Source organism: Colossoma macropomum, unplaced genomic scaffold (genome assembly GCF_904425465.1).
Source record: "Colossoma macropomum unplaced genomic scaffold, Colossoma_macropomum, whole genome shotgun sequence".
Classification (NCBI taxonomy): Eukaryota; Metazoa; Chordata; class Actinopteri; order Characiformes; family Serrasalmidae; genus Colossoma; species Colossoma macropomum.
In genome coordinates, this window is record NW_023494800.1 from 9,383,378 (window position 1) to 9,407,290 (window position 23,913).

The following is a 23,913-nucleotide window of genomic DNA, read 5'->3' on the forward strand; positions in this document are numbered from 1 at the left end:
ACATTTAAATACAGCTCTATCTTCATCTTATAATGAATAAAATAATTGTACAGACTTGTCAAGGTGATATTTACTGCCTTGTTCTTTCACAAGCGGTGTACCTAATTAGCCAAACTTGGTCCACTTTAATCCAGATGTCACTGTGGAACTCTTAATAACGACTCATTGAATCTAGAGCTTCTCAAACTGGTTTCAGCATCTGAGTCACAGCCCAGCTCTCAGCTCAATGCTTAAGGGACATGCTTGGTAGAGACACCAAGCCTTAGACAAACCCAGGGAAGGCATTAAGGTTACAGATCATTTGCCACGCAAACAATAAAGACAATGCAAAATTAGGTGGCCAGTACTACGAGGCACAGCCTAGCTTCAAATACATGGAATGAATGCTCTGATTTACGAGAACAGTCTGTTCCTTGCTGCAGTTTTAATAAGCAGGTTTCTCAATACTGTCATTTAATATGTAACACGCTCGAAAAGTCATCGCCCAGGGTTAACCCCCACTTTCTTCTCATTCTCTCCCTCTAGCCTTCATTCTACTCTTTTTCATCAAAAGATGTGATGACTAATGCGTGGCCCCACCCCTGACATCACACAAACACACACATTCCCACTATTGCTATGGAAAGTAAATACACTGGGTGGCACAGCCCTGTAATAACTGCTACAGCTGCAGTTCTGGAACCAGTGATGCCTTTAAGGCCTTACTGAGTTGTGTTCAGTTCAGAAACTGTTGTTAACCTAGACTACATATTATCTTGATCACTGAATCTGAGTTCTGAGCAAGGATATGATGAGTTATAGGAAAAGAACAGTAGCCAGTGGTGTAATGTAACTGTGGTGTTTATTATGATATTATCATACATACAGTTTATCAAGTTTAATTTTGTCTTAAAGCAGCTTTGTTCAGCTTTGTTCTTAGACTGAATCCAAGGTGAACCTCCACACAAAAAATTTAGCTTTGTGCTTTACCCCAAGGTCTGAGGAGTGCACAGGTTTTGACTTGCAAGAAGCCAGGCCTGTAATCCTAACTTTGAAGAAGAGGAAAGCAAGTCGTGCCTATTCATTAAGCATTATGACTGTGCTTTGCAGAATGCATGCTCATATCTTGTACTGAGTGTTTGTGCTCGAACTAAGTATGTTTTAAAAATGCCCCTCTTAGTGCTACACTGACTAGAAGGTTGTTTACATGCTAACTGACCTTAAATGCCACCTACATGTCATCTTAGCTTATGGCAGGCACATGGCCCAGACCATTATATCGCAGATTTCAATATCTCTATCCATACTCCTGAAGTTCCTTCCTCCAGCATTTAGTGCCAAACTGGACCCATCACAACTTGCTCAGGATTTGGGATGCTGTTGATGACTGTGATTAAATAGATTAGGTGTTTACATTAGGGTCTAAAGACATCAGTCTGGAGATACCTGTTTCAGACCTACGCCTGAAGCCAGCCCATTAAGCACAAGATCCTTGCGTATTTCACATGTCCTAATGCATTGCTAATAGCTCGGTGCTTCTAGGCCGTAAATTGAACACCGCAATCCATTTCAGTCTATAAAGGCAAAACAGAAGTAATCAGTAAATATTTAAAGTTAGGTGTACAGCATTTTTCAGTGCGAAGAAGCACCAGATGTTTTTGAAAAGTAGTTTCACAAGACTTTGCAAATGCCATCAATATAAACAATCAACAATCCAATGCTTGGCCTGTAATATATTTCTGTAAGGCCTGCTTTTCCACATACACATAAAAGTGAGATCAAATGGTGTTTGTTTTCAGTGCAAAACTAGTGTTAATAGCAAGAATTAGCCCAGGAAACGGCCCTATAGCAGAGAAACCTATCGTCATAAATTCATATCTGTAAAAGTCAGCAGCCTTCATGACAAACTGTCTATAAATGTACCATCTAACCAAACTTTTAGTCAATGTTTCAAACGACAACAGCGAAACAAGCGCTGACAATTTATAGCAAGCTGTAAGTTTTCACCATCATATTTTCCACGAACTGCAGTGCTGGCAACTTTACAGCTACACTGCCATCAGGTACAGAGGCAGGAAACCACAAACAGAAGACAGGGTCCTGCGAGTACATACCATCTGGGTCTGTCAGAGAGTCCTTTTGTATAGATCCTTATATGCTACTCTCCACGACCAAAGAATGAAGAAATCCCCTTGGTCTGACAACTACAACACAGAAAGTAATGTCTCTCACACATATACACACACTCAAAGAAACACACCCCACCAAAAAAATGAAGTTCCAAGCCCCTCCCATACAGACATGATGAACAGGACTGAGCAGATCAACCCTGTCCCTCATTCGCAACAACACTGCACCATCAGCCTCGCTCATTGGCTGGTGGAACGTCCTGTCCCGCCCTTTCTTTCTGGTCGCCAGGAAAAATAAACTGATTGTTTCCATACGACAAAGGAAGGGGACACTGATTATAGTTTAAGAGAGCTAGTCTGGCTCAGCACTTGTAACAAGTGATATGTGATTCTGTAGAGAGTTAAAAGGAGGTGGCTAAGCTGAAGGTCGTCTCACTGCAAGCCTGAAGCCTGCTTGGCAGGGTGTGCCTGCTACACTCACTACTCAGGAATCTACACCACAGAGCTGCCCCGATTACCAAAAACACAGCACTACCACATGACCCCACCCAGAAATGCACAGAGAGGGAGAGAAAAGGAGACAGAAAAGAAAAAAAAAACAGATTAAGTAAACGCCAGACTGGAAGGAAGCATACAGAAACTCACAAAGTAGTAAAGGGGAGCAAGGTGAGGTAAGAGAGGCCGCAGGAGTGAAGCAATGAAAAAGAAAACCAAAATATATCTGCAGCTCTGAACGCAAGCATTGGAGAGCTAGCTGAAATGTGGCTGCTGGCCAAATGCCAGCACTTATGCAAGAGGAACACGTGGTTCCAGAAACGTCACAGCACGATTCAACTCACTGTTTAAGAGCACTTCCTAGCCTCTGAAACAAAAGGCAGTGTTGGCTTGATCTCTCAGGCAGGCTGCCAGTCGGGCTTTGAAGTGAAATGAGTTCATTTCCTGTGATAACAGTGCCACCTGCTGCATGGCTGAAGGACATGCAAGAGCTTGTTTTCTGATCAAAGACGACACAAGTGCCATTTAGAGAGCAAAAGGAAATGAGACGACATGTCTGTAGATGTGCAATGATTCCAACATGAATCAGTGATGAGGTAACACTAATCATAAACCACCAAACTTGTTTTGGCAAGAACTGAATATTAAAAAAAGGGCAAAAGTGATTGCTGACTAAGCGTGATGAAATCAAAGATGGCCCAACCTGTCTCAACCCCTGCGCTACTACTCCTTACTCACAGTAAGTAAGATGCATAGGTAAGTGAATCAGTCTTCACAAACACCATAAACCAACTCATTTCATTGTATGCAAACAATGAAAATAATATGCTTAACATCATCGTTTAACTTGTTTGGGACTACCTGCTATTGTGAGAAGTAGCAAATTTAACCAACTTCTAATACTTTAAATTTCTGTCCCAAAAGAATTTGAAGCTGTAATAAAGGAAAATAGTGGACACTTTAAATACTGAATATAATGTGATATTAAGTTGTTGAGGTTTCTGTGTAATCGTCTGTTGAATCTACACTCCTAAAAAAACATGGTTCTTCAGTACAGAAAAGGGCTCCATACTGAACCATGAACACTCAAAGAACCCTTAGCACGATTAAAGGTTTCTTTGAACCATAACATAGTTCTTCAGATTGATGTAGAAAGTGCTCTAGACGGTTCTATATAGAAACTTTTTGAAAAGGGTTCTATACAGCACCAAAAAGGGTTCTTCTATTTTAACAAGCTTGTATCATAACAATAGCAGAACCCTTTTCAAAAAGATTCTATACAGAACCATATACAACACATACTCCATCAATCTGAAGAACCATTTCACAATGCAAGGAACCCTTTAACCAAGCAAAGAGTTCTTTGAGTGTTCATTGTTCTATATAGAACCATTTTCTTTACTAAAGAACCTTTGAAGGACCATCGTTTTCTGCTTTTTTTCCTGAATAAATTGTACTTAATGGCCGATTTGACTGGAAATTAAATGAACAAAGGTTTGTCTCTGACTTCTACACAGTACTGTATGCTGCAACCTATGGCTATGTAGAGCACATAACTATACCAAAAATTAAAATCAGAAATGAAGGCGAACAGGTTTCTGAAATGAAAAACAGGGACATTTCCAATTCAGTGGTCAATAAAGCATAAAAATATTTTTAATATGTATTTATGTATAAAATAAAAAGGGGGGGGGGGCAGTTACAGTTTCATGTATTTTGACCATGGTAACTGTTGCATTGTAACAAACTATGGTGAAGCCCGACTGATAAAACTGGATACTAACTAAGTAACTTTGTAAACCGTGTCAGAAAATGATAAAGTAGCCTGCCATGGTGAGTGAAGCTATGGTAAACTATGCTAAACCAAAAATGGTCAGCATGCATGGGAATAAATTATAATAGTCCTATTACAGATTTAGATATTTGTTTGCTTTTCTCAATCACCTTATCATTTTGTCACTTGTTGCTTTTTAGAAATAAAGTTGCTAAGTAAAAGGGTCTCCAAAGTCACTGAGTCTAGCGGTTTAGGCAGGGATGAGGCAGGGATATGTTTACCATGTACCACGTACATGTTTAACTGGTGGTTGTATGAGCTTACAATTCCTATTCATATTAATGAATTATTTTGGCAGTAAAAACAGATCAATGGCTACAGAAAAAAACCTGCAGCTACAGCCCAATAGCCAGACCCTAAACACACCCCTGGGCCAGCTCCAGTTCTGGAGAGACAGAGACGGCTGCTGTGCACATACGCCCTATGTCATATATGGATGACTGAAAAAGATGACTGAATAAAAAATTATGTGCTATTTGTATATTGTATGGTAGCCTACATTCAAGTAGACTGTATGCCTATATAAAGCAGATACACCCATCACCTGGTAGTATGATTCAAATCCTGTAACCCCACCCCTGCTTCAATCCCTGGGTTACCTCGTGTCTTGAAAAGACGTTTGTGGTGATGTTGCAGCCTCTGGTTGTGTTTTACACAGCAGTATTCTCTAAAACTAGGCAAGCAAGTGGTAGGAGTGGTTAGTAGATAGCAGCAAACAGCACCCTCTAATGGCCAAAACAAGCACAACACGAAATGTCTGCCTGTCTGCTCTGCTGCCAGGTCTTTCTTTGGACTTTCCGGTTTCTTTTTAATTGACAGTAAAAAACGGTGATGTCTGGTCACCCTACCAAAAATGCGCTAAACCTAAACAATTGCAGAAGGATTGGTGAAGGACTTGAGAAAAACGTGACTGTTGAATTCACACCTCAGTGTCTGAATCATGTGTGACAGTGGGTGCAGCAGTGATCTAACAGGGAACCACCCTAAAAAAGAGCAATCAGAATAACACTATCAGTAACATAAATATAAAATATATATGTAATATAATCCAACAACTCTTGCTCATAAACAAGCTGGAATGCTTCTAAACACCACAGACTCGCATCTGAAACGGGAAAACCTTCCAGACGTAACCTTATAAGGAATGACCCACCAGAGAAAAGTTACACAAACATCATTATTAGCCTGTTTTTGGCAACAACAGGCTAGAATTGTCCTGGCAAAGGAAACACACCGAATCACCCAAGTTTAGCTGTGTTTTTCAATGCATCCACTATTACTTCTCTTTCTGTTGGGTTCAGGAGGTGGGAGGGTTTCTGAAGAAGTGTGAGCTCATAATGCAGGCTTCAGCAAGGCTGAAGACAGAGGCATGGACAATAGAGTCGCTTAGCAACCTTTATCTGTTGACAAGTAAATTTCAGGCCAAACTACCTCCCCACCTGCGTTTAAACCAATCAGAAGTGGGATGATGACCTTAGCATGAATCTGGCCTAGTGAAAGAATGTTTTGTTTCTGAAGCTGACTGTCTGCTCAACCAGTCATCTGTACTAACATAGGCAGCATACAAACAGATGCAGAAATCTGAAGCAAGGGATTATTCCTTAGAGCATACTAAAGGAACAATACTACATATGCACATTTTGCAGGACAAAATGAAACAAGAACCTCAATATTATGCAGCCACTCTAAACTCAACCAATTCATTAGGTTAAATTGGATTTTTGTCAACAGTCTGCAAAGTTTATCCACCCTCACAACAGTTGCTATGAAAGGTGGGCAACTTAATTGCGTTTGCGTGGTTAGAAACGTAAAGAGCAGAAAATACAGCCATCAAGGCTGACACCACCCTATAAACACACAAAAGCCCTGACTATTATAGCCTCACCTTTGAACAGAGGTGTGAACGTGAGCAGTTCAGAGGTGTGCATGCACTCATACACTAGCGTACAAAAGTTTGGGATCACTGTTCAAATGAAGTCTAAAAATAAATGCTGCTGATAAATGTACGAAATGATTCTATTATGCTGCTGGGGAAACTGTATAACATCAAGAGTGAAGGTATATTAAAATTAACCTCCAGAATGCCTTGTATTTGAAAGGTAAAATATAGTATTTACCATTTACAAACTTTAAAACTTGAAATATTGGATCAAATATTTAATACCTTCGGGTGCCTGTCTTACAATATTTCAATCTATGCCAAGGGTGTCAAACTCACCCAATAAAAGGGCCATATTAAAAAATCTGAACACATCTGTGAGCCAGATGTGTTTTTTATTTTTATTTAACATTTTGCCATGACCCCAGCTGGCCATTGTTTTTTCAAAATATGCCAACAGCAAAAATTGGCACTGAATACTCGCACTATTCAAAAATAAGTTTCAATAAAAACTGTCTTGTTTAAAACAATAGACTAAATTAGCTGCAGATAACTGTTTTTTTTTTAAACTGCCCATTTGCTTGAACCAGAAACCTGGCATCTTTCTGTGGTGCTGTCCCATAAATCGTTTTTGGAGAAAACATTGTGTTGCAGTGCATGTTGGGGATTGTAGTGCACCTCACAGTGAAACAGGTTAATATTATTCGCGAATGAAAATAATTTTGTGGGCCAAATAGGATTGTGCTGCGGGCCTGACTTGTGTTTGACACGTGGGATCTATGCTGTAAAAATGAAAAATGAATAACAGCAATTATCAATACGACAAGTGATTAAACCTCTGAATGCCAGTGTCCATGCAAATATTAAGTGTGTAACAATGGGTGGTGATATTGTGATATTGTGATATCACAATGCAAAACTGTGACAATGCACGGTTCAACATTAATGACTGGCAAACTGCCTAGGGCAAGTAAAATACTAACTCGGGACAGCAGCGTTGAAAATCGCTTGCTTGGTCAGGCAAGCTGAGGTTCAACCACAGGGTATGTTTAGCTATGAACAATGTACTTGATGTTGCCTTTACTCATTTTTTTATAAGCAAACAACCCCTCACTGCACAAAAAATGAGTGAGAAATTTTATTCTATCATGGAAAAAAAATTGTGTTGGGGACATCCATACTGGAGATGTTTTACATACATTTGTAGGTTTTACTTTAAGAAGGCAGACAAAACTGGATTGTTCTATGTCCACACTGCCACAAAAAGCAGTCACTACAGTGTTATGGTGTTATGAAAAATCCTTCAGTCATCTTGTGTGTGCAAGCAAAATAGACCGCACGCTCCTGCTGGAAATGTGTATATGATGAATGTATATGACAATAGTACAGAAGATACAGACACATTCTCTCAATTTATAGTAACAACTGGCCTCATTTACCAACCGTTCTTAATAAGAAATGTCTTCTTAAAACACACACAGTTTTCACAAAGATTCGGACATTCACCAATGTTTTCTTATTTGGGATTTGTTCTTAGGTAAGAACAGAATCTACACACACTCAAGAGCAAAAAGGTGTGAACAATTTCTCACGAACAAATTTAAGAAAAAATATTGGAGAATGAGGCCCATTCTTACGAACTTCTCAGTGTTTGATTTAAGAACCCCAGCAAGTTTGTTTTAAGAAAGCTTTGGTATAACCAAGAGGATTGGCTCATCTTCATCGAGCAGTTGCTGGAGGAATTGTGGGGAAACCGAAGCGAACTTTGTCCATATTTTTTGGTCATGTGAAAAACTGAGAAAATATTGGGAGGATATCTACAATGCTCTAAACTCCGTCTTTGATATTCCAATTCCTAAAGAACATTTAGTGTCATTGCTAGGAGTTGTCCCCTAGGGATTTGATAATAGGTGCCAAATATACCTTCTCCAAATTTTATTTGCAGCAGCCATTAAGGGTATAACTGTTAATTGGCTGAAAATGACTGTTCCAACATATGAGTCCTGGAACTACATAATATGGAAGAAATAACACACAATTTGAGACTACAGACGCAGAAATTTGTCAAAAGATGGAGACCAGCAATGTCAATAATGGTTTGAAGATATGGTATAATTAAATTCAAATAGGTAGTAGGCATTAATCCTGATTCCACTATGTGTCCTCCCTTCCACCCAGGTTATTGTTTTGTTAAGTCTGTTGTTAGATTTTGACAAGTATATGTGAACACCAGTGTGTATGTGTGTATGTCTGTATGTATACACCTGACTTACTGTGGCCTGACTGCAAAGTTGTGAATCTTTTTGTGGTCCTTTAATAAATAATAAGTTTCAAAAAAAGAAAGCTTTTGTGAATGCGGCTCAATGACTACAGGAGATTTCTTTGAAAAGGCAAGATAAGGTGCAGTGTGCATTGTGAAGAATAGCCGTTCTGTTAATTATGAACACCAAACAACCAGCATCAGTCAACAACTCACTTCAGCACTCCTCCTGCCTCCCAGCTCTAGTGCTGATAGTATGACACTGTTTGTCTTCACTCAAATTTTGTTCAACAAATCATCAGAATACTGTGAACTTAGTGAATTAAATCAAATCTTACAACCCTACAAGCAAATACACCACACACACACATAATCACACACACACAAACACAGATAAGCCAAACAAATATATAATATGCTACCTATCATACAACTAGGGCTTGTACATACACACCCAGTACAATAGTTAAATTAGGATTTGATGTCTTTCTGATTAGGAACTAAAGCGATAAGGTGATTCAGATTTAGTAACAGTTCACCCTGTGCTTGTGTAAAATGGTTGGCAATTCCATCCTCCCTCATTCTTTCTCTAAAGCCTGTCTATCTGGAACTGACTTTGCAGCTCTGCAACTTAATACAGCTGCTTTGCATTTCTGTATATTTAGCAGTAGGTACTGCTAAATTGTGCATTCTGCTCAACAGTCAATGGTTACTCAGAGTGTGTCCACTATTTCAGCCAAATACAACACCTCCTGAGGTCATATGTTAATGTTCTGTTAGTCTGTGGTGCAATAAAGAGTTTCCATAAGTCTAAACGCACACGGGCGCTTTGACACACAAACACAAATAGCTTCTGCAGTTACCCAATGTGTGAGAACATCCCATGCGGATGGCAAAGGTGATCCACAACCAGAGCAAACAGACCAGAAATATAACAATCAATGTTTGTGACAGGCTCCCAGGAGAACCTGAGACTCTGGAACTAATTCAGTGGGTGCCTTTACACAAGCAGTTAGTGCTCGAGCTAAGCCAAGGACTGTGTTTGCATTGGTTCAGCGCTGAGCATTAAGCCAGCAGGCACTGAGCTGAGGAATCTGACAGTCCTCTTCAGAGGAAGCAGGCGTTCACAAACATACACAGACAGAAGCACTAATAACAGAAACTGTGGTGAATCACAGTGCTGTTGTAGCCCTGCTTCATTCAGACATGATGCACTCAGCCTTAGGCAGCATGTTCCATTACCACTGGTATCTCACACTGTCTAGATCAATACTGCACCACTGAAAGGGCACAAAGAGATGCACAGTTCAACAAACCTTGCACTACAGACCAAATCAGAATGTTTGTAAACATAAAGGCTTTCAGGTGGATAACTCGTGTCCAGACAGCATGGAAGTTGCTCAGTTGAAGTAACACCAAGTACAAACAGAAACATTGACACTGTTTGATGTTTGATGCTGTAGTACATAATGTTTTTTTCCCAGTTTTTAAAAGCAGGCAGAGCTGCTGTAAGTTGTATTAATCCTAGTGAGTGGTCTTCTGTCTTTGGCAACACCAGCAGCTGAAGTTAATGACAATTTAGCAAGTCATTTGATCTTTCAGGCGAAGATAAAGTCACCACACACTACTGCATCACCAATAAAAGCACCAGAATGTAAACTGGAACTTTATGTTTTTGTATTGCTTTTTTAGAATTACTACTTTATTTGTGATATAAGCTAGTTGGGAAGCTAACACTGACACTACAAGCTTACGCTTGTCTCTACAGAATGAGTGTTTTGTTCATACTTGCACAGTCGACAGTGAAAAATATAAGCTTTGCTTGATTCAACATGTACACATTTGGGTGAGCGCATGTTCAGAAGTTCAGTATATTACTTCATATCAGCCAATAAGTCAAGCTAACTAGCCAAATCAGGTGCTTTAGAGAGGTAAGAAATGACTAAATAGACCATTACATCATAGTTATTATGTTGACTTCAGCCACCTCTCAAGTAGATGGAAAATTGACCCCTTTCCGCTTTCTATAACCTAAGAAAATTTCCATTAGTTTGCATTGAAGTCCTTGTAGTTAATGAATAATAAGCTGTAATAAGTAATTAGTCTGCAGTGTTGGGGTTACCTAGAACTACAATCTTAAGTTCCACTGGTTCTCATTTGGGTCAGTTCTTGTTTTTGAATGTAAAGTGTAAAAACACACTTATAATGTGAATGTTCGTTCATTAGACACAGCAATGAAATGTATAGTGTGTTCATGATTATATGACAAAAATTAACCATACAAAGTGGTGAAGTTATTATATATATATATATATATATATATATATATATATATATATATATATATATATATATATGTTATATTATCAGTAAAAATAATTTGGACCATAACAGCTTTATTAGCACACCGGCTTACTAATATCAACAACAACAACATTAGCAGCATTTTGTTTTTCAAACTGTGAATATTTACACAACTATTTTGATATTTTCAAATCACTCAAAGCTTTCTATTTTTCCAACATCTACGTAAATAACTCTTATGACTAATACAAAATCCTGTTGTACCAATGTACTGATGCTGGTGTTATCCACCAAAAGTTCTTTGCTTTTGTAACTTAACACTGATTTCTACTACAGAACAATAACAATGCAGCACACTATACATCTGCGGCCGATATATTATTTGTTGATAAATGAAGAAAAACATTACTTTACTTTATTTACATTATTACTGTGTTTTGTTATTAGAATTAGAATTATTATTATTGATCGGATATTGGAATTACAGCTGATCATTGCAACTGATAGCTTAGGGTCTTGACGGTGTTTTGAGTCCCCATTCAGGCAAGCAGAACAGTATATATGAAGCACACCATAATAAAAGTCCTCAATGTTACATTCATCCACTGATGTGAACAGCTTTACAAAGGAATATCTAATAAGTAATTATTATTAATTATGATTAAAATGACCAGTAATGGTTATTGTTTGTTTTTGATATTTGTATTAGCCACAATAAGTTGTTAATTATGGGTTACTATATCCCAGAAATTCCATGTCAGTGTATCCCTAAAATTAACAACAACAACAACAACAACAACAACAACAACAATAATAATAATAATAATAGTTGTTGTTGTTATTATTAGTTAATGAAGTAATTACTAAGAGTCACATCAATACCTGTGCATAGCTACAGGAAACAAGCAGCTGATCTAGTCAATGCTCAGTTATCACGGAACAACTTCAAACAGAGGGGCTGATTTCCTAAACACCATTAGCAGGCGCAACACCAGTAACACAACCACTGACTGAGTGATGTAATAGGTCAATAAGTTGTGATTTCATCACTGATCATGTTACTGGAACTGCATGAGTGAATCGTCCCTACTGCGTTTATTTATTTGTTTATAAAACCACTAACTTTAAAATAAATACAAATGAACGACAGATTGTGATTTTATGTGTTCCAGTATATCAACCGTCTCCAAAGCTGCCCTCTAGGAAATCCAGCATATACAGTTACCACTCATACCTAGCTTATCTAGTCAGTCCTTCATTAAATTAAATCAGTGCTGCTGACTGAATTTAACAACTCAGTGCCATGGCTGGAGCGTACTGAGAAGTGAGGAACCAAACCTTTGTTTTTCTAACCACATTCTTGTTTCTAAAATATTAAAGGTAAAAATACATATATTTATATTTTGCTGCATTTATTCTAGTAGTATAGTGTTTTAACTGGCAAAAACACATACTGCCAAGATAAACAGCTGCACTTTGTTGTATAATCACAGAATCTGTTAAGCAATGCTGAGAAAAAGGTGGGGTCAATCAGCCACTGATCCAGTATTTTCAGATTCATAAGAATGTCCAAGAGCAAGAAGTCATGACTCCACCTACTCCTCTAGGTGCCTCTAAGAGTTCAAGCTCAGCTGAACTCGCTCAACCAACACAGCAGCAGAAGATTTCTTCTTTCACAGTTAATCTCTGCTCATTTGTTGACAACAGTGGGTGATGCTGAACAGAGGTAGCAGAGTGCACTGTAGGTATGTGCAGTACGCGGCCCTCAGACGGCAACCTAATACAGACCAGAGAGCAAGACCAGGCTTTAAAAAAACACAGAAACGTAATGCTTCTCATGATGCTTAAACGGCGACATTACCGCTGCAGGAAGTGTCTAAGCGATAAGGGGCTAGGGAAATGACCCGTGCGTAAACATGTTAGAGCAGACTTAAAGATGTCAATGAGAGAAGCTGCATCACAGAGCAATGTGGAACCTTATATGGACTTTTACTTGTTCCTGCTCTAGCAAACACAAACATTCTTCTTCCTGAGCTTGATTGCCTCTAAGACAATATAACCACCATATATTCTATTTTTACGAACACATTAAACATGCTTATCAACAACAACAGGTTGCAAAATTCCCATAAAGAAATGCACTTTAACCACAAGACTGAAGTGACTGCTGTAAGTCAAGTTTTAGTTAAAATCTACACAAACATTTAAAAAGGCTTATGCTGACAACCATCAGCAGTCAAAACACTTGGAATAAGCCCTTCTGAATGTTTATGCAGGTTTAAGTCAGTTGTCATTAAAGGCCTAGGTGTCATTAGGTGTCATACAGCCTTATGAACACTGCTCTGCAATAAAGTGTTACCAAATTCTCTGTCCAGTCCTGGAGCTCTGGGACAGTTTTCCCAGCAGTGCCCTCACATTCCTTTCCTCCCCCCTTCTCCAGAACTTCGGCTGACTTGGACTAAAGCCAGCAACTCTTTGCCTCTTGTCCTGCCCTCTTTTGTGATTGTGCAAATGCTCAGCAAATCAAAAATGCACCCAAACACTGGCCAGTAAGCTCTGCTCCATAATTCTAACCATACAGCGAACACAGACAAACTACACATGCTGTCACCAACCCAGACAAAAGCACATATACATGCCGCCCACATACGACCCCTTACTGAAATCTCAGAGTGTTCATATCCAGTAAGAGTGACCTGTTGCTCCACTGCGACGTTCTGTAGGGCTGGAGGTTCCTGCGAGCCCCGAAACCAGCTGAAAAACTGGCCCATGTTTGCCGCCGGCGTGCTCTGTGCGTGTTTGAGGGAGCGTGTCTCTGTAACTTTCCCTCACAGTCTCTCACACTCTTTCCCTCACTCCCTCCTCTCTCAGCTATCAGCATGTTCTAGGCACTGAGTGAAGGGGAGGGGAAAGAAGGGAAGGGGTGGGGTCAGGGCAGGCAGCAGGGGCGGACCATGCATCAGAAATAGCGCATTCAGAGGGGCAGGGGGTGTGGGAGGAGATGAGGGGGCTAAATTGGGACACTTCCATCTGAATGACTCACATTTGTTGGGTATTTCTTAAAGCATCGTCTTTTAGTCATTTAAGACGGTTGAATGGGAGTACGGGAAAGAGCGAAGGGGGCGGTTAAGGACACTGAGTAATCAGGCTCAAAGTTTATCATCAGATGTTGACATGGACAGACATCTCTGGCATCTACCGTGTGATATGACAGAAAAAGTCATGTGCTTGCCATACATTTAACTCTTTAAACCTGTTAACAAGGGCCTGTATGTGACCCAAACACCCATCTCTCACGGTCATAACTACATAACTTATGTATTAGTTTCAAATTAGATCAGATTAGTTACTAGCTTTAAAAGCACAATATCATAGAAATATCATTTTCCTTGCTTTAAAAGTAAACATTATATCCAAAAAGTTTTAAATGCATGCCTACCACTCACTCTGGGGTCATTAAGTAAATACATGAAGGCTAGGCTACAAAAACAGCCCTTTTTCTATTCACTGTTGTGACTATGTGACGTCAGGAAAACCACCACATTTACATGTATATTCCGTCAGCAGCAAATTAGGCCCGCCCATTCACAGTGCTTTTTAATGAAGCCCAATACAGAGCTTCCATTCAAAATAGGGGTCATTTACATATATCAGTCTTAAAGGCACAGTAATAAAAGCAGGCTGTTTTAGTTATGGGATGAGAAGAGGTTGGGAAATGGCCATGTAAAACTGTTTTCTAGTACATGAATCCACACAAACGTCATAAGTGCAGCGCAGGAAAAAATAATTTAAAAAAATGTGATATGGGCCTTTTAAGATTGATAACAGAGAATTAAACCTGTAGATCAAGACAATAACTTTTTCACTTTTTTCAATTGAAAGGCATTATGTAAAGCGTTCCAGGCACTGTACTGATGGCAGCAAAACTGAAAAATTATTCATTATTATTAATCCTCATTATTAATACATCTAACATGCTGCGCTCTGATTGGTTTAGTGTGGAAAAATATCATGAACTCTACAAACACAGAAACAGTGGCAGTGAGGGAGTGAATATTTTTTTAAAGCTGGGATCACACGAAATGCTCCAAGTACAACAGGACTCACACAGCAAGAACAAAGCATGCCTGCTCCACAGACTATTTGAGGCGTGGACTCTCAACTTCCACAAATTCCCCCCTGACAGGAGGTCATTTTCAGTAACACGCACGTCAGGCCACACAGCAATATAGTTTTGTATCTTTGTGGGAGCAAAGTCCACATTTTCTAGAGAGAAGTAACTGATCTATTAGCTCATGTGTCCCTGTAGATATCCTCTGGGTGGAGAAACATTAAGCAGTTTGCAGTGAGTAATCTGAGTACAATGCATATAGTGTTAAGTAATGGGAGTCCACCTCAATTAAATAAACAATAATTAATAATTATATTTAAAAATATGATTAACAGAATAATATTTTATTTATCATTGCCCAGTACGTTCATTTCTATTGTGCACTGTGTCGCTCCAGCAGTGCTCTGTACTCTGTGAGCTAGAGTATATGAAATAGGCAAAGGTAAGAAGTGTTACCAATCCAAAATTACTCAGCTATAATCATTTGTCAAGTTAAGTAATTACTTGTATGAGTATGAGTGACTTGTAAGCTGGACTCCAACTGAGGCAAATCCAGTGAATATGTTAGTACTAAACCTAGGTTAGCTCATTACTCAGCTAAAGGCTGCTCGCTCATAACATCACCTGGCTATCTTTATCATTGGACCCATGAGTAACTTGTAGCGAGGATAGCCTATAAGTAACTTCTATGGCCTAGAATATGTACTAAAAAAAGTACATTTATTTGATTCAAATATGGGAATATACGAGTAAAGTCTGACACATTTATTACATAATCACCTGATCACATTTAGTTCATTATATCGCAGTTATTTTCCACAGTTGTTAGCTTTCCCAAACATATGTTTACATCACAATAAACAGGATGTGAATTGGGTCATTTTCATTCATTGGGTTCAAGTGAATTCATTTAAAAAAGCAAGAAACACATTTTAATACACATCCCAGTTTTTACAAAAACAACACAAGCACTAATTTCAAACTTGGTGCTATAACACCTTTAGAATACAGCGAAGAGTAATGTTTGTTTATTTGAGCTCAAACTGTGTCTGTTGACAGTTTGGAGCTACTAAATATTGACAACTAGGAAGCATGACAGCTATTTGGTGAGCGTGTCCACTTGCACTTCAGTAGCTGCTCACACTGAAACAAAAAATGAAGAACTAAATAGTCACATTCATATGGCAAATAATCGTCAGATCAAATTTTATGATCCTGACAAGCCTGTTGACATGCTGTTCTTTTCCATACGAAAACCAAGATGCATCTCCACAGTCACAGTCCATCCACATGACCATGATTAAGAAAGAAATCTAAAGGAAACTGCAACATGACACTAACTAGACATGGAACATGTTCCTTGACCACATACTTCACAGAATAACTACAAGTGCCAGCAAGTTATAAATAACTTTAGGCACCAAAGGTGCTCCTAATGTACAGACCGTATGAAAAGAAGAACGAATGGAGCAGGATCTATGAGGTTATGTGTGGGCGACAAGTTTTAGTCCAGCACAGACATGTTAAACATGTAAATGATGACCTCCAATCTTCTGATAAGTATGTGGAGGAATGAGGTCTGACTTCTCTGAGCACAACACAGAGCTTTTTTATCTTTGTGCCTGAGAAAACACACAGAACCAGGTCCACGCTGAGTAAAACAAAGACAGTCACACCCACAAACATAGTGAACAGATCTGATACACACTAGATGATTGATAGACCCTTGTAGCCACACCTAAAGGTTCAGCTGGGAACTCAACTAGCCTGTTAAACCAGCTACTGCATCTTAAGGAACACATAAGTCACTTTTTCTTTCATGCTATCAAGGTGTCGCGTTTTCTTCAAAGGTGCTTTATCACCTTAGTATCCTAAAATCTTTGCAAGGGAGCGAAAATGAATACGTGCCTGAGCTCATTTGTGCATATGAGTGTTCAAATGAATTGACCACAGTTTGTGCGTGTATACATTAACGTATGCAGATGCAAATGCACATGCGGCAACAGCGTACTGAGATCAGTCGGCCTTGCCCTGTCCAGTGCCCTGAGCGTGTCATTGAAAAAGGAGCCACTGAGTCGGGTATTTATAGTCATGCATAATTCCTGAGCACATCTCACAGTCACACGACACTGCAACAGTGTCACTTTCTAAGGGGCCACGAGCACACTTTCTAGGTAAGAAAGTCACATGTAAACCCAATAACTTAGAACCATGAGCAGGAAAAACAGCAAAATGAACCAATCAGCATCATGCATCATGAGAAAACAGTGACAGAAAATGATTATAACTTCGATCAGACCGTTTAAGTGGAAACAGAAGTACAGCTGGGTCCAAAAATCTAAGACTACATTGAAAATCTGGTATTTTTTCATTTAAACTTGGAAATAAACAATAGAAAGTCTTAGAATCTGGAAAAATGTATAACTAAGAAAAGTTTTGACAAGAAAAAATATTCAAGATCCTGAACTATTTCTAGGTCAGTGTTCTAATTTAAGCAAATTTGTACAAAATATGTTTTAGTCTTATCTCTTCCACTGAAGCTCGTGTCCAGATGAGGTGGACTTGATCTTGGTCAGAGGCTGTTGCACAAACTTGTGAAGTCCATGCCAGCTCAGGCACATGTTGCCATTAAAGAAAAGTGGAATGTACTGTACAAAACACTAAGACATTCTGAAATTCATGTAAATATTTTGAAGATTCAACTTTTCACTTTGATAATATCATTTATAATGAAAAAACAAGCATTTTCCCTAGTGGTCTCAGATGTTTGGACCACTGTATCACACAAGAATGTTTTATACGCTGATTTGCCAACAGACATGCTCTCACACGACTGATATTTCTAACTGATCTCACTGAGTTCTTTTATGTCAGACCAGTTCTCATGACTGAGCCATAGCGGTCCACCTCGGGAAATTAACCTGTCACAACAATCAGATTCACAAGTTCTGAAAGTTTAATCCTGGGTGCTGAGCTAAGCAAATACAATGGTATACGTGAAAGCAAACTTCACTCATCACACCCACTGTCAAAAGTGTCACATTCTTTAGATTAAGGCTGAACTGATGTGAGGGGTCTTGATAACCTGCAACACATTTGTACAGAATGCTCTAATGGACATGCATACTGTGCACTAGATGGAGACAAAGTTCCAAGATAACTCAAATATGCATCTGATTAATCTGACTGACCTGCCCACAATCAACGGATCTCAGTAATAGGCCTGAGGACCCCTTTGCACTTTTATGTTTCACCTTCTCAAAAACTTTTGATCTAACATATCTGAAATGTATGAAGCCCTTCCTGAAAGTGGTCAGTTGAATTAGAGGAAAAATGTCCAGTGTTTGGGGTCTCCTGGAACTGGTTTGCACCATGCTAATATTATCCTACTTGAGACCCTAACACATTGCAGATGCAAGACAGAGAGAAATATATTTATCCAGTTTCAGAAATAGAAACTCTCTTAAAAAGGTGCCATTAAGGGTTGTTTGAGAGATACCATAGAATAAGCACTTTGGAAACATTTTTGAAAAAGAGATTTGTGAATATGAATGACTTTTTAAAGGTTTAAATAACCTTCACATGATGCAATTACTTCTAACCTAATTTTATGGTTCTTTTCTTGAATCTTGACATTATGCAGAAGTTCTCTGAACTTTAAAAAGGTTCTTCACACTCGCACAAAGAACTAAAAGTGGCTCCTCTCTGCTTCAGGGGTTCCCTCTCTGGCGTCACTCAAAGAACTCTTTTTGGCACCCTTATTTTTGAGAGTCTAGACAATGACCAAGATGGACAGTTACCATCATAAACCGCCATAAAATATTTTTTTACTCTAACATGCTGAAAACTTTTCATACATGCAGGTTAAACTCAGTCATTCGCTTATTTTAACACATTTACAATCTCTAATCAATAACATCAAGATAAACTTTCTGCAACTCTTACCTTTCAAAGCCCAGCTGATCTTATACACTTATCCTGACTTCATTCATCTGATTCTAGTGACTGCATGACAAACCCAGCTCAGATATCTACCAACATTCCAGTACAGTACTAGTGGTGTGATAATTAAACTGCAGGATATTTTCAAGTAGGTAAAACGGTAATCCAGAACTTTCAAAGACGCAAATGTCCAAGTCTACACACTTGAAAAATATTGTTCTTCAAGGGTTCTTTAGCAAAGGCAATGGTTCTATTTAGAATCATGAGTTCTATATAGAACCACTTCATGCTTAATTGGTTCTTTGCATGGTGAAATGTTTCTTCAGGTTTATGGAGAATGTGTTGTATAGAACTTTTTTGAAAACTGTTCTATATAGCACCAAAAAGGATTCTTCTGTTAAAAGCTTGACATCGCAACAGTAGAAGAACCCTTTTTAGTGTTATATAGAACCATTTACCACCATTCTCCAAGAACCATTTCACCATGCAAAGAACTTTTTTGAAAAGGTTTCTATATAGCACCAATAGGGGTTCTTCTATTGTTAAAAGCTTGACATTGCAACAATAGAAGAACCCTTTTTAGTGTTATATAGAACCATATAGAACAATTTTTAAAAAGGTTCTATATAGAACCATACACAACCATTCTCCAAGAACCATTTCACCATGCAAAGAACCATTTAAGCATGAAATGGTGTATACAGAACTCATGGTTCTAAGCACAAGCATTTCCTTTACAAAAGAAGAGCCTAGAAAACGTCCGAGTTCAACCATCTCAAGTTTCTAGTACTATTTGAAAGGTCGACCCAAGTCATCGTGATTTATTTCGCAGCCAGTCGTGTGGAGACTAATGTGTGCGTGCGAGCTCCGCCAGCTTCAACGCACCAAGTCAAACACGCCCAGAGGACAGTTTGGTTTAGCCGAATGCTGTTCGCCCTGCTCGGGGAGCCTCCAGCGCTTTTCCTCCAGTGTGATCTACTTACGGTTCTCATGTAGTACGCAGCGTAGGCCATGGGGCAAACGGAGCCGGAGAGGCAGACGTGCTGGATAAGACTAACTCTCCTCCAAAACACGAAAGTAAACTACAACCCCAGACCTGTGATCACTTCATCAGGTCGTCTCGCATTCCTCAAACGCCACTCCCGTCCATGCAGACACGCTGAGCAATCTTTGCCTAACTCTGTACAGTCAGCTCCAGTCCTGCAAATTCACAGGAACTGCACAACTTTCTTCTTTGATCACCAGTAACACGGCATCTTAAAGGGGAATTCCACCAGTTTTCCAAAACCTCTGCATGGTCCAGTAGTCGCGATATCAACAAAGTTGTTCAGAGTGGTTTGGTTGGAAACGCTTCACTGTGGAGAAGCTTACCGAGTTGGATTTCTTCATAGTAGTGATGATGGGAACCAGGAGCTGCTGTGTTTGCAGTGCAAATAATTTTGTTATTTACTACCCAAAACCACAAATGAAAGTACGCGAGTCTTCGGAGTGTTTAAATGTAACAACGATGGTGGTGAAATAGTGGTAAATGTGAAAAAAATTGAGTTTTACTTGGGACGATTTCGCCACACAACGCCCTGCATCTCTGCGCCGTGAGTGTGGGCTTAGTAAATGTTTTAAGCCGAAAGACTGTCGCAATAATCAGACATCAGCAGAGTGTGCGTAACTATTTCTTGTAATAAATTTTTGTGAGGGCGCTTTTAGAGGCCATAAACTCTTCAGATGTCTGTTTCCTACCAGAGCCGCTGTGAACACTTCTGTCGTCACGGAGTAACAGAGCAAACCGCCCTGAATGACCCTGGTTAGGTTGAATTCTTCTGTAATATGGAGCGAGAACTGTGATTAATACTAAACCAACGACCTGGCAAAACCAAACAATGCGCCAGGCCAACAGAACAAAGTTGTACCACAAAGATAAAGCATTCATTTTTACGTTAAGCCTTTTCCTCTCAATTGAAACACGTTATAATGATACATCTTAACGTGGCTTAATGTAACTTATCAAAATTTAAACTGCTGGACTGTAACGATGGAGAGAAACGTGTTCCCAGGCATAAAAAGATTGAAAACGTATTGATGGATCAGTTCATTCACCACACCAACTAGTATGTCCGAAAAATGAGAAGAATACAATGTGGCGATGCTAAATGCTATCCATCTTTGCTTGACCCCAAACTCTTCCCCTTAGAGATTTAGAAACGTTTCTCCTCTTCACCTTTGGACTGAATACTTGGACTTGCTGTGTTTCTAAAATTGCAGAACAATATGAATGTTTTAGCATTAATAAAGTATGAAAATCATAACGTTAACTCAGAAGATGAAGTTAGCAAGTGCTGCTAGCCAGGTCGATACATTGATTAGCCGTTATGCTAACTAAAAGGTTTAGGCTTTGCACATCAACGTTACTAAATTAAAACGGGTTGGACCACACAGACTATTTTTAATAAGTAAGTAACGTTAGCTGGTAAATATTTCAGTCTACTCTTAAGCAGGCAGAATAAACGGCTAATAAACAGCTAGGTAGCATACAAGGCCCGTTAATATTACTGAAAATGTTAACGGCGCATTTTCAGCCTGCTAGGCTAAACAACGTTAGCTCTGCTTTAACTTTCAGTTTTTTCACATCCATTTGTTGTGAGGAAATATCTAAATAATTTACACATTTTTAATTAGTTTTTATTTATTGCAATTAACAGAAACCTAAGCAAACTACAGAGCTCCTTAGGGGCTATTGTTAAAAAATGTAATAGCATTCCCATGCAATAGTTTTGTGTTCTCATGCAAATGGTTTGTGTTCTCTCGCAATAATTTTACATTCTCTTGCAGTGATTCTGCGTTTCCTTGCGAATGCATCAGATTTTGTGAGGGAACACAAACACAAACAATTGAGGTGAAGGTATTATAGATGATTATAGAAATATTATGCAGCAGAGTAGATTTGTTACACTTTTTTTTGTTTTGTATTAATACAGTTCATTTCACAGGTCATTAGGTTGCTACCCAAAGCCATAACCACTTTAAAATAAGAAGCTGTATTGTACAGAAGATATTCACGGTCAGTCTTATGCCTTTTTATTTCACAGTAATAAAAAACAACTTATTTGTGAATAAGCTGTCATACCAGCCTTGGTTCAATGATTCATGAACACAAACTTTATCAGCCAGTCTCCCAGACACGGACAAAGACTAGTTTTAAGTGAAGACTGAAATCCAATGCTGGTGGTGTTTTATCATTAAAAATTAATCTTGGTCTAGGCTTGGACTTAATCTGGGTCGGAGAAACTGGCCAGTAGTCTATTACATGTTAGGCTAGTTTCAGCTGGGCCCGCCCAGAGTGTTGCGCAATAGCAAATTCCTTGCAAGCTAACTTAGCAAGGCTTTTTTTCTTTCTTTTTTTTGGCAGATACTTTCATGTTCTTGGTTTGGAAAGGCCTCTTAGATCTTAGACAGTTTGTTCATTGTTATATGAATGCATAACAAAGGACATAGTACTAAATGTGGTATAGACATCATGCAAGATTGCTTAGTAGTAACATCCCATTTGCCATCATGTCCCTAAAATGAACTCTAATTATGCCAACATAAACAACAGGTGGTTGCGAAGCATCGGTTCAACATATAAGACACTTATTTTATTCTTTTATATATTTATTAGAAATATTGTGTGTTTTTAGTTGTCAGGGTGATTCCGATTACAGTAAGAAGATTGTTCGGTACTCATTGTTTGTGGGTTGAAATTTAAGTTAAATTTTAGTCAACAACATGAGTTGGAATTTCAGCTCACAACCCCAATTAACATTGGAATGCAAAACATGTAGAACTGAGCTAAGCTGTCTCTCTGGTTAGTAACCAAAAGATTGACCTTTGTTAAATGACAGTGACTTACAGTAGACAGCTTGTCGTCTGTACATTACGTGTAGGTTATGCTTTGACAATCACAGAGTTGAATCGTAATGAATAAAGAAAAGTATAAGGAGTTAGTGAATGTATGTGCATGTGAGTGGCATACCTGTTTGGATTTCTTCCGACGTCCATGGCTTCTCTTTTTGCTTGGCATATTTGCAGTAGCTTGCAAGAAGCTCTTTCTCTAAATCCGTGCACTCTGGAGGGCTCTCTCTGGCACTCTTACTTGCTCCTCCTGCTCAAAGCATTCAAGTTATTGAAATAAGCCAGAGCCAGAGGCTATGAGCAAGCCTGATAAAACGAAGCAAGCAAACTTTGCAGTTCCAGCACGCTCTGCATGTGTAGCAAGCTTCTGCACATTAATATTTCGGGTTTGAGCTTCATGCAATTGCATAGTGCATAGCTCAGACAAAATAATAAATGCACAGTGGTTATATAAGTTAAAGGAATAAAGAAATTTGCACGGCATGGTGTAGTTGACATTTTGTTATGGGATTTTATTAGGCTACAATAACTCAGAGTGAGGACAATAAACTAGTTACTGTGTCATTTTATTAAGGTGTCTATAACTTGTGTTGGCTTTTGTAACATATAGTGTCTAAACCTTGCAATGTTCACTGATTTCTTATCATTTGTATTTGTTATTAACCTGCATTTTTCTACAATTATGAGTACAGCAGTACAATTCAGCATTCTGATGCACCGACTGTGTAGTAAGGCAAATAAAAATCTTAAAACTTCTGGAAAAAAAAACCAAGGCAGTCGGCCACTCCTCACTCTGCTTCTGTACAACGGAACCTCCTTTTCATCATAACAGACTCTACGAGCCTTAAAAACCATTAAACAACAATAAAGTCCATATGGGACTTCCCTTAGCTTCTTATCAGTTGTGCTCCAAACTCCCAGCCTTGCGGAAAGCTGACAATGACTCACTAGGTGTGCCGCACTGCCTCGCCTTCACTCGTTCATTACAAACCCACCTCACTTTGCTTTTTTCTCACATTAGAGAGAGTGAGGGAGACTTTGCTCCACACTTTCTCAGAAACGCTGAGCAATGAAGGGCGGGTAAGGGATTAC

General features: G+C 38.9%; 1 protein-coding gene across 33 annotated transcripts in view; it reads right to left on the reverse strand.

Moving 5' to 3' along the window:
* Window positions 1-23,074, reverse strand: part of cast (calpastatin) — a 52,456-nt gene extending 29,382 nt beyond the window's left edge. For 11 of the 33 annotated variants that reach the window (XM_036588471.1, XM_036588468.1, XM_036588464.1 and 8 more), the window contains exon 1: window positions 13,541-13,787. In XM_036588471.1, the coding sequence (XP_036444364.1) occupies window positions 13,541-13,651 (111 nt within the window). In that variant the 5' untranslated portion in view covers window positions 13,652-13,787. Of the gene's footprint in view, window positions 1-2,093; window positions 2,270-13,540; window positions 13,790-19,916; window positions 20,242-20,304; window positions 20,536-22,942 lie in introns of those variants that run through there. The other 22 variants (XM_036588477.1, XM_036588488.1, XM_036588475.1 and 19 more) reach the window with 12 other exon arrangements.
* Window positions 23,075-23,913: the final 839 nt, after the last annotated feature.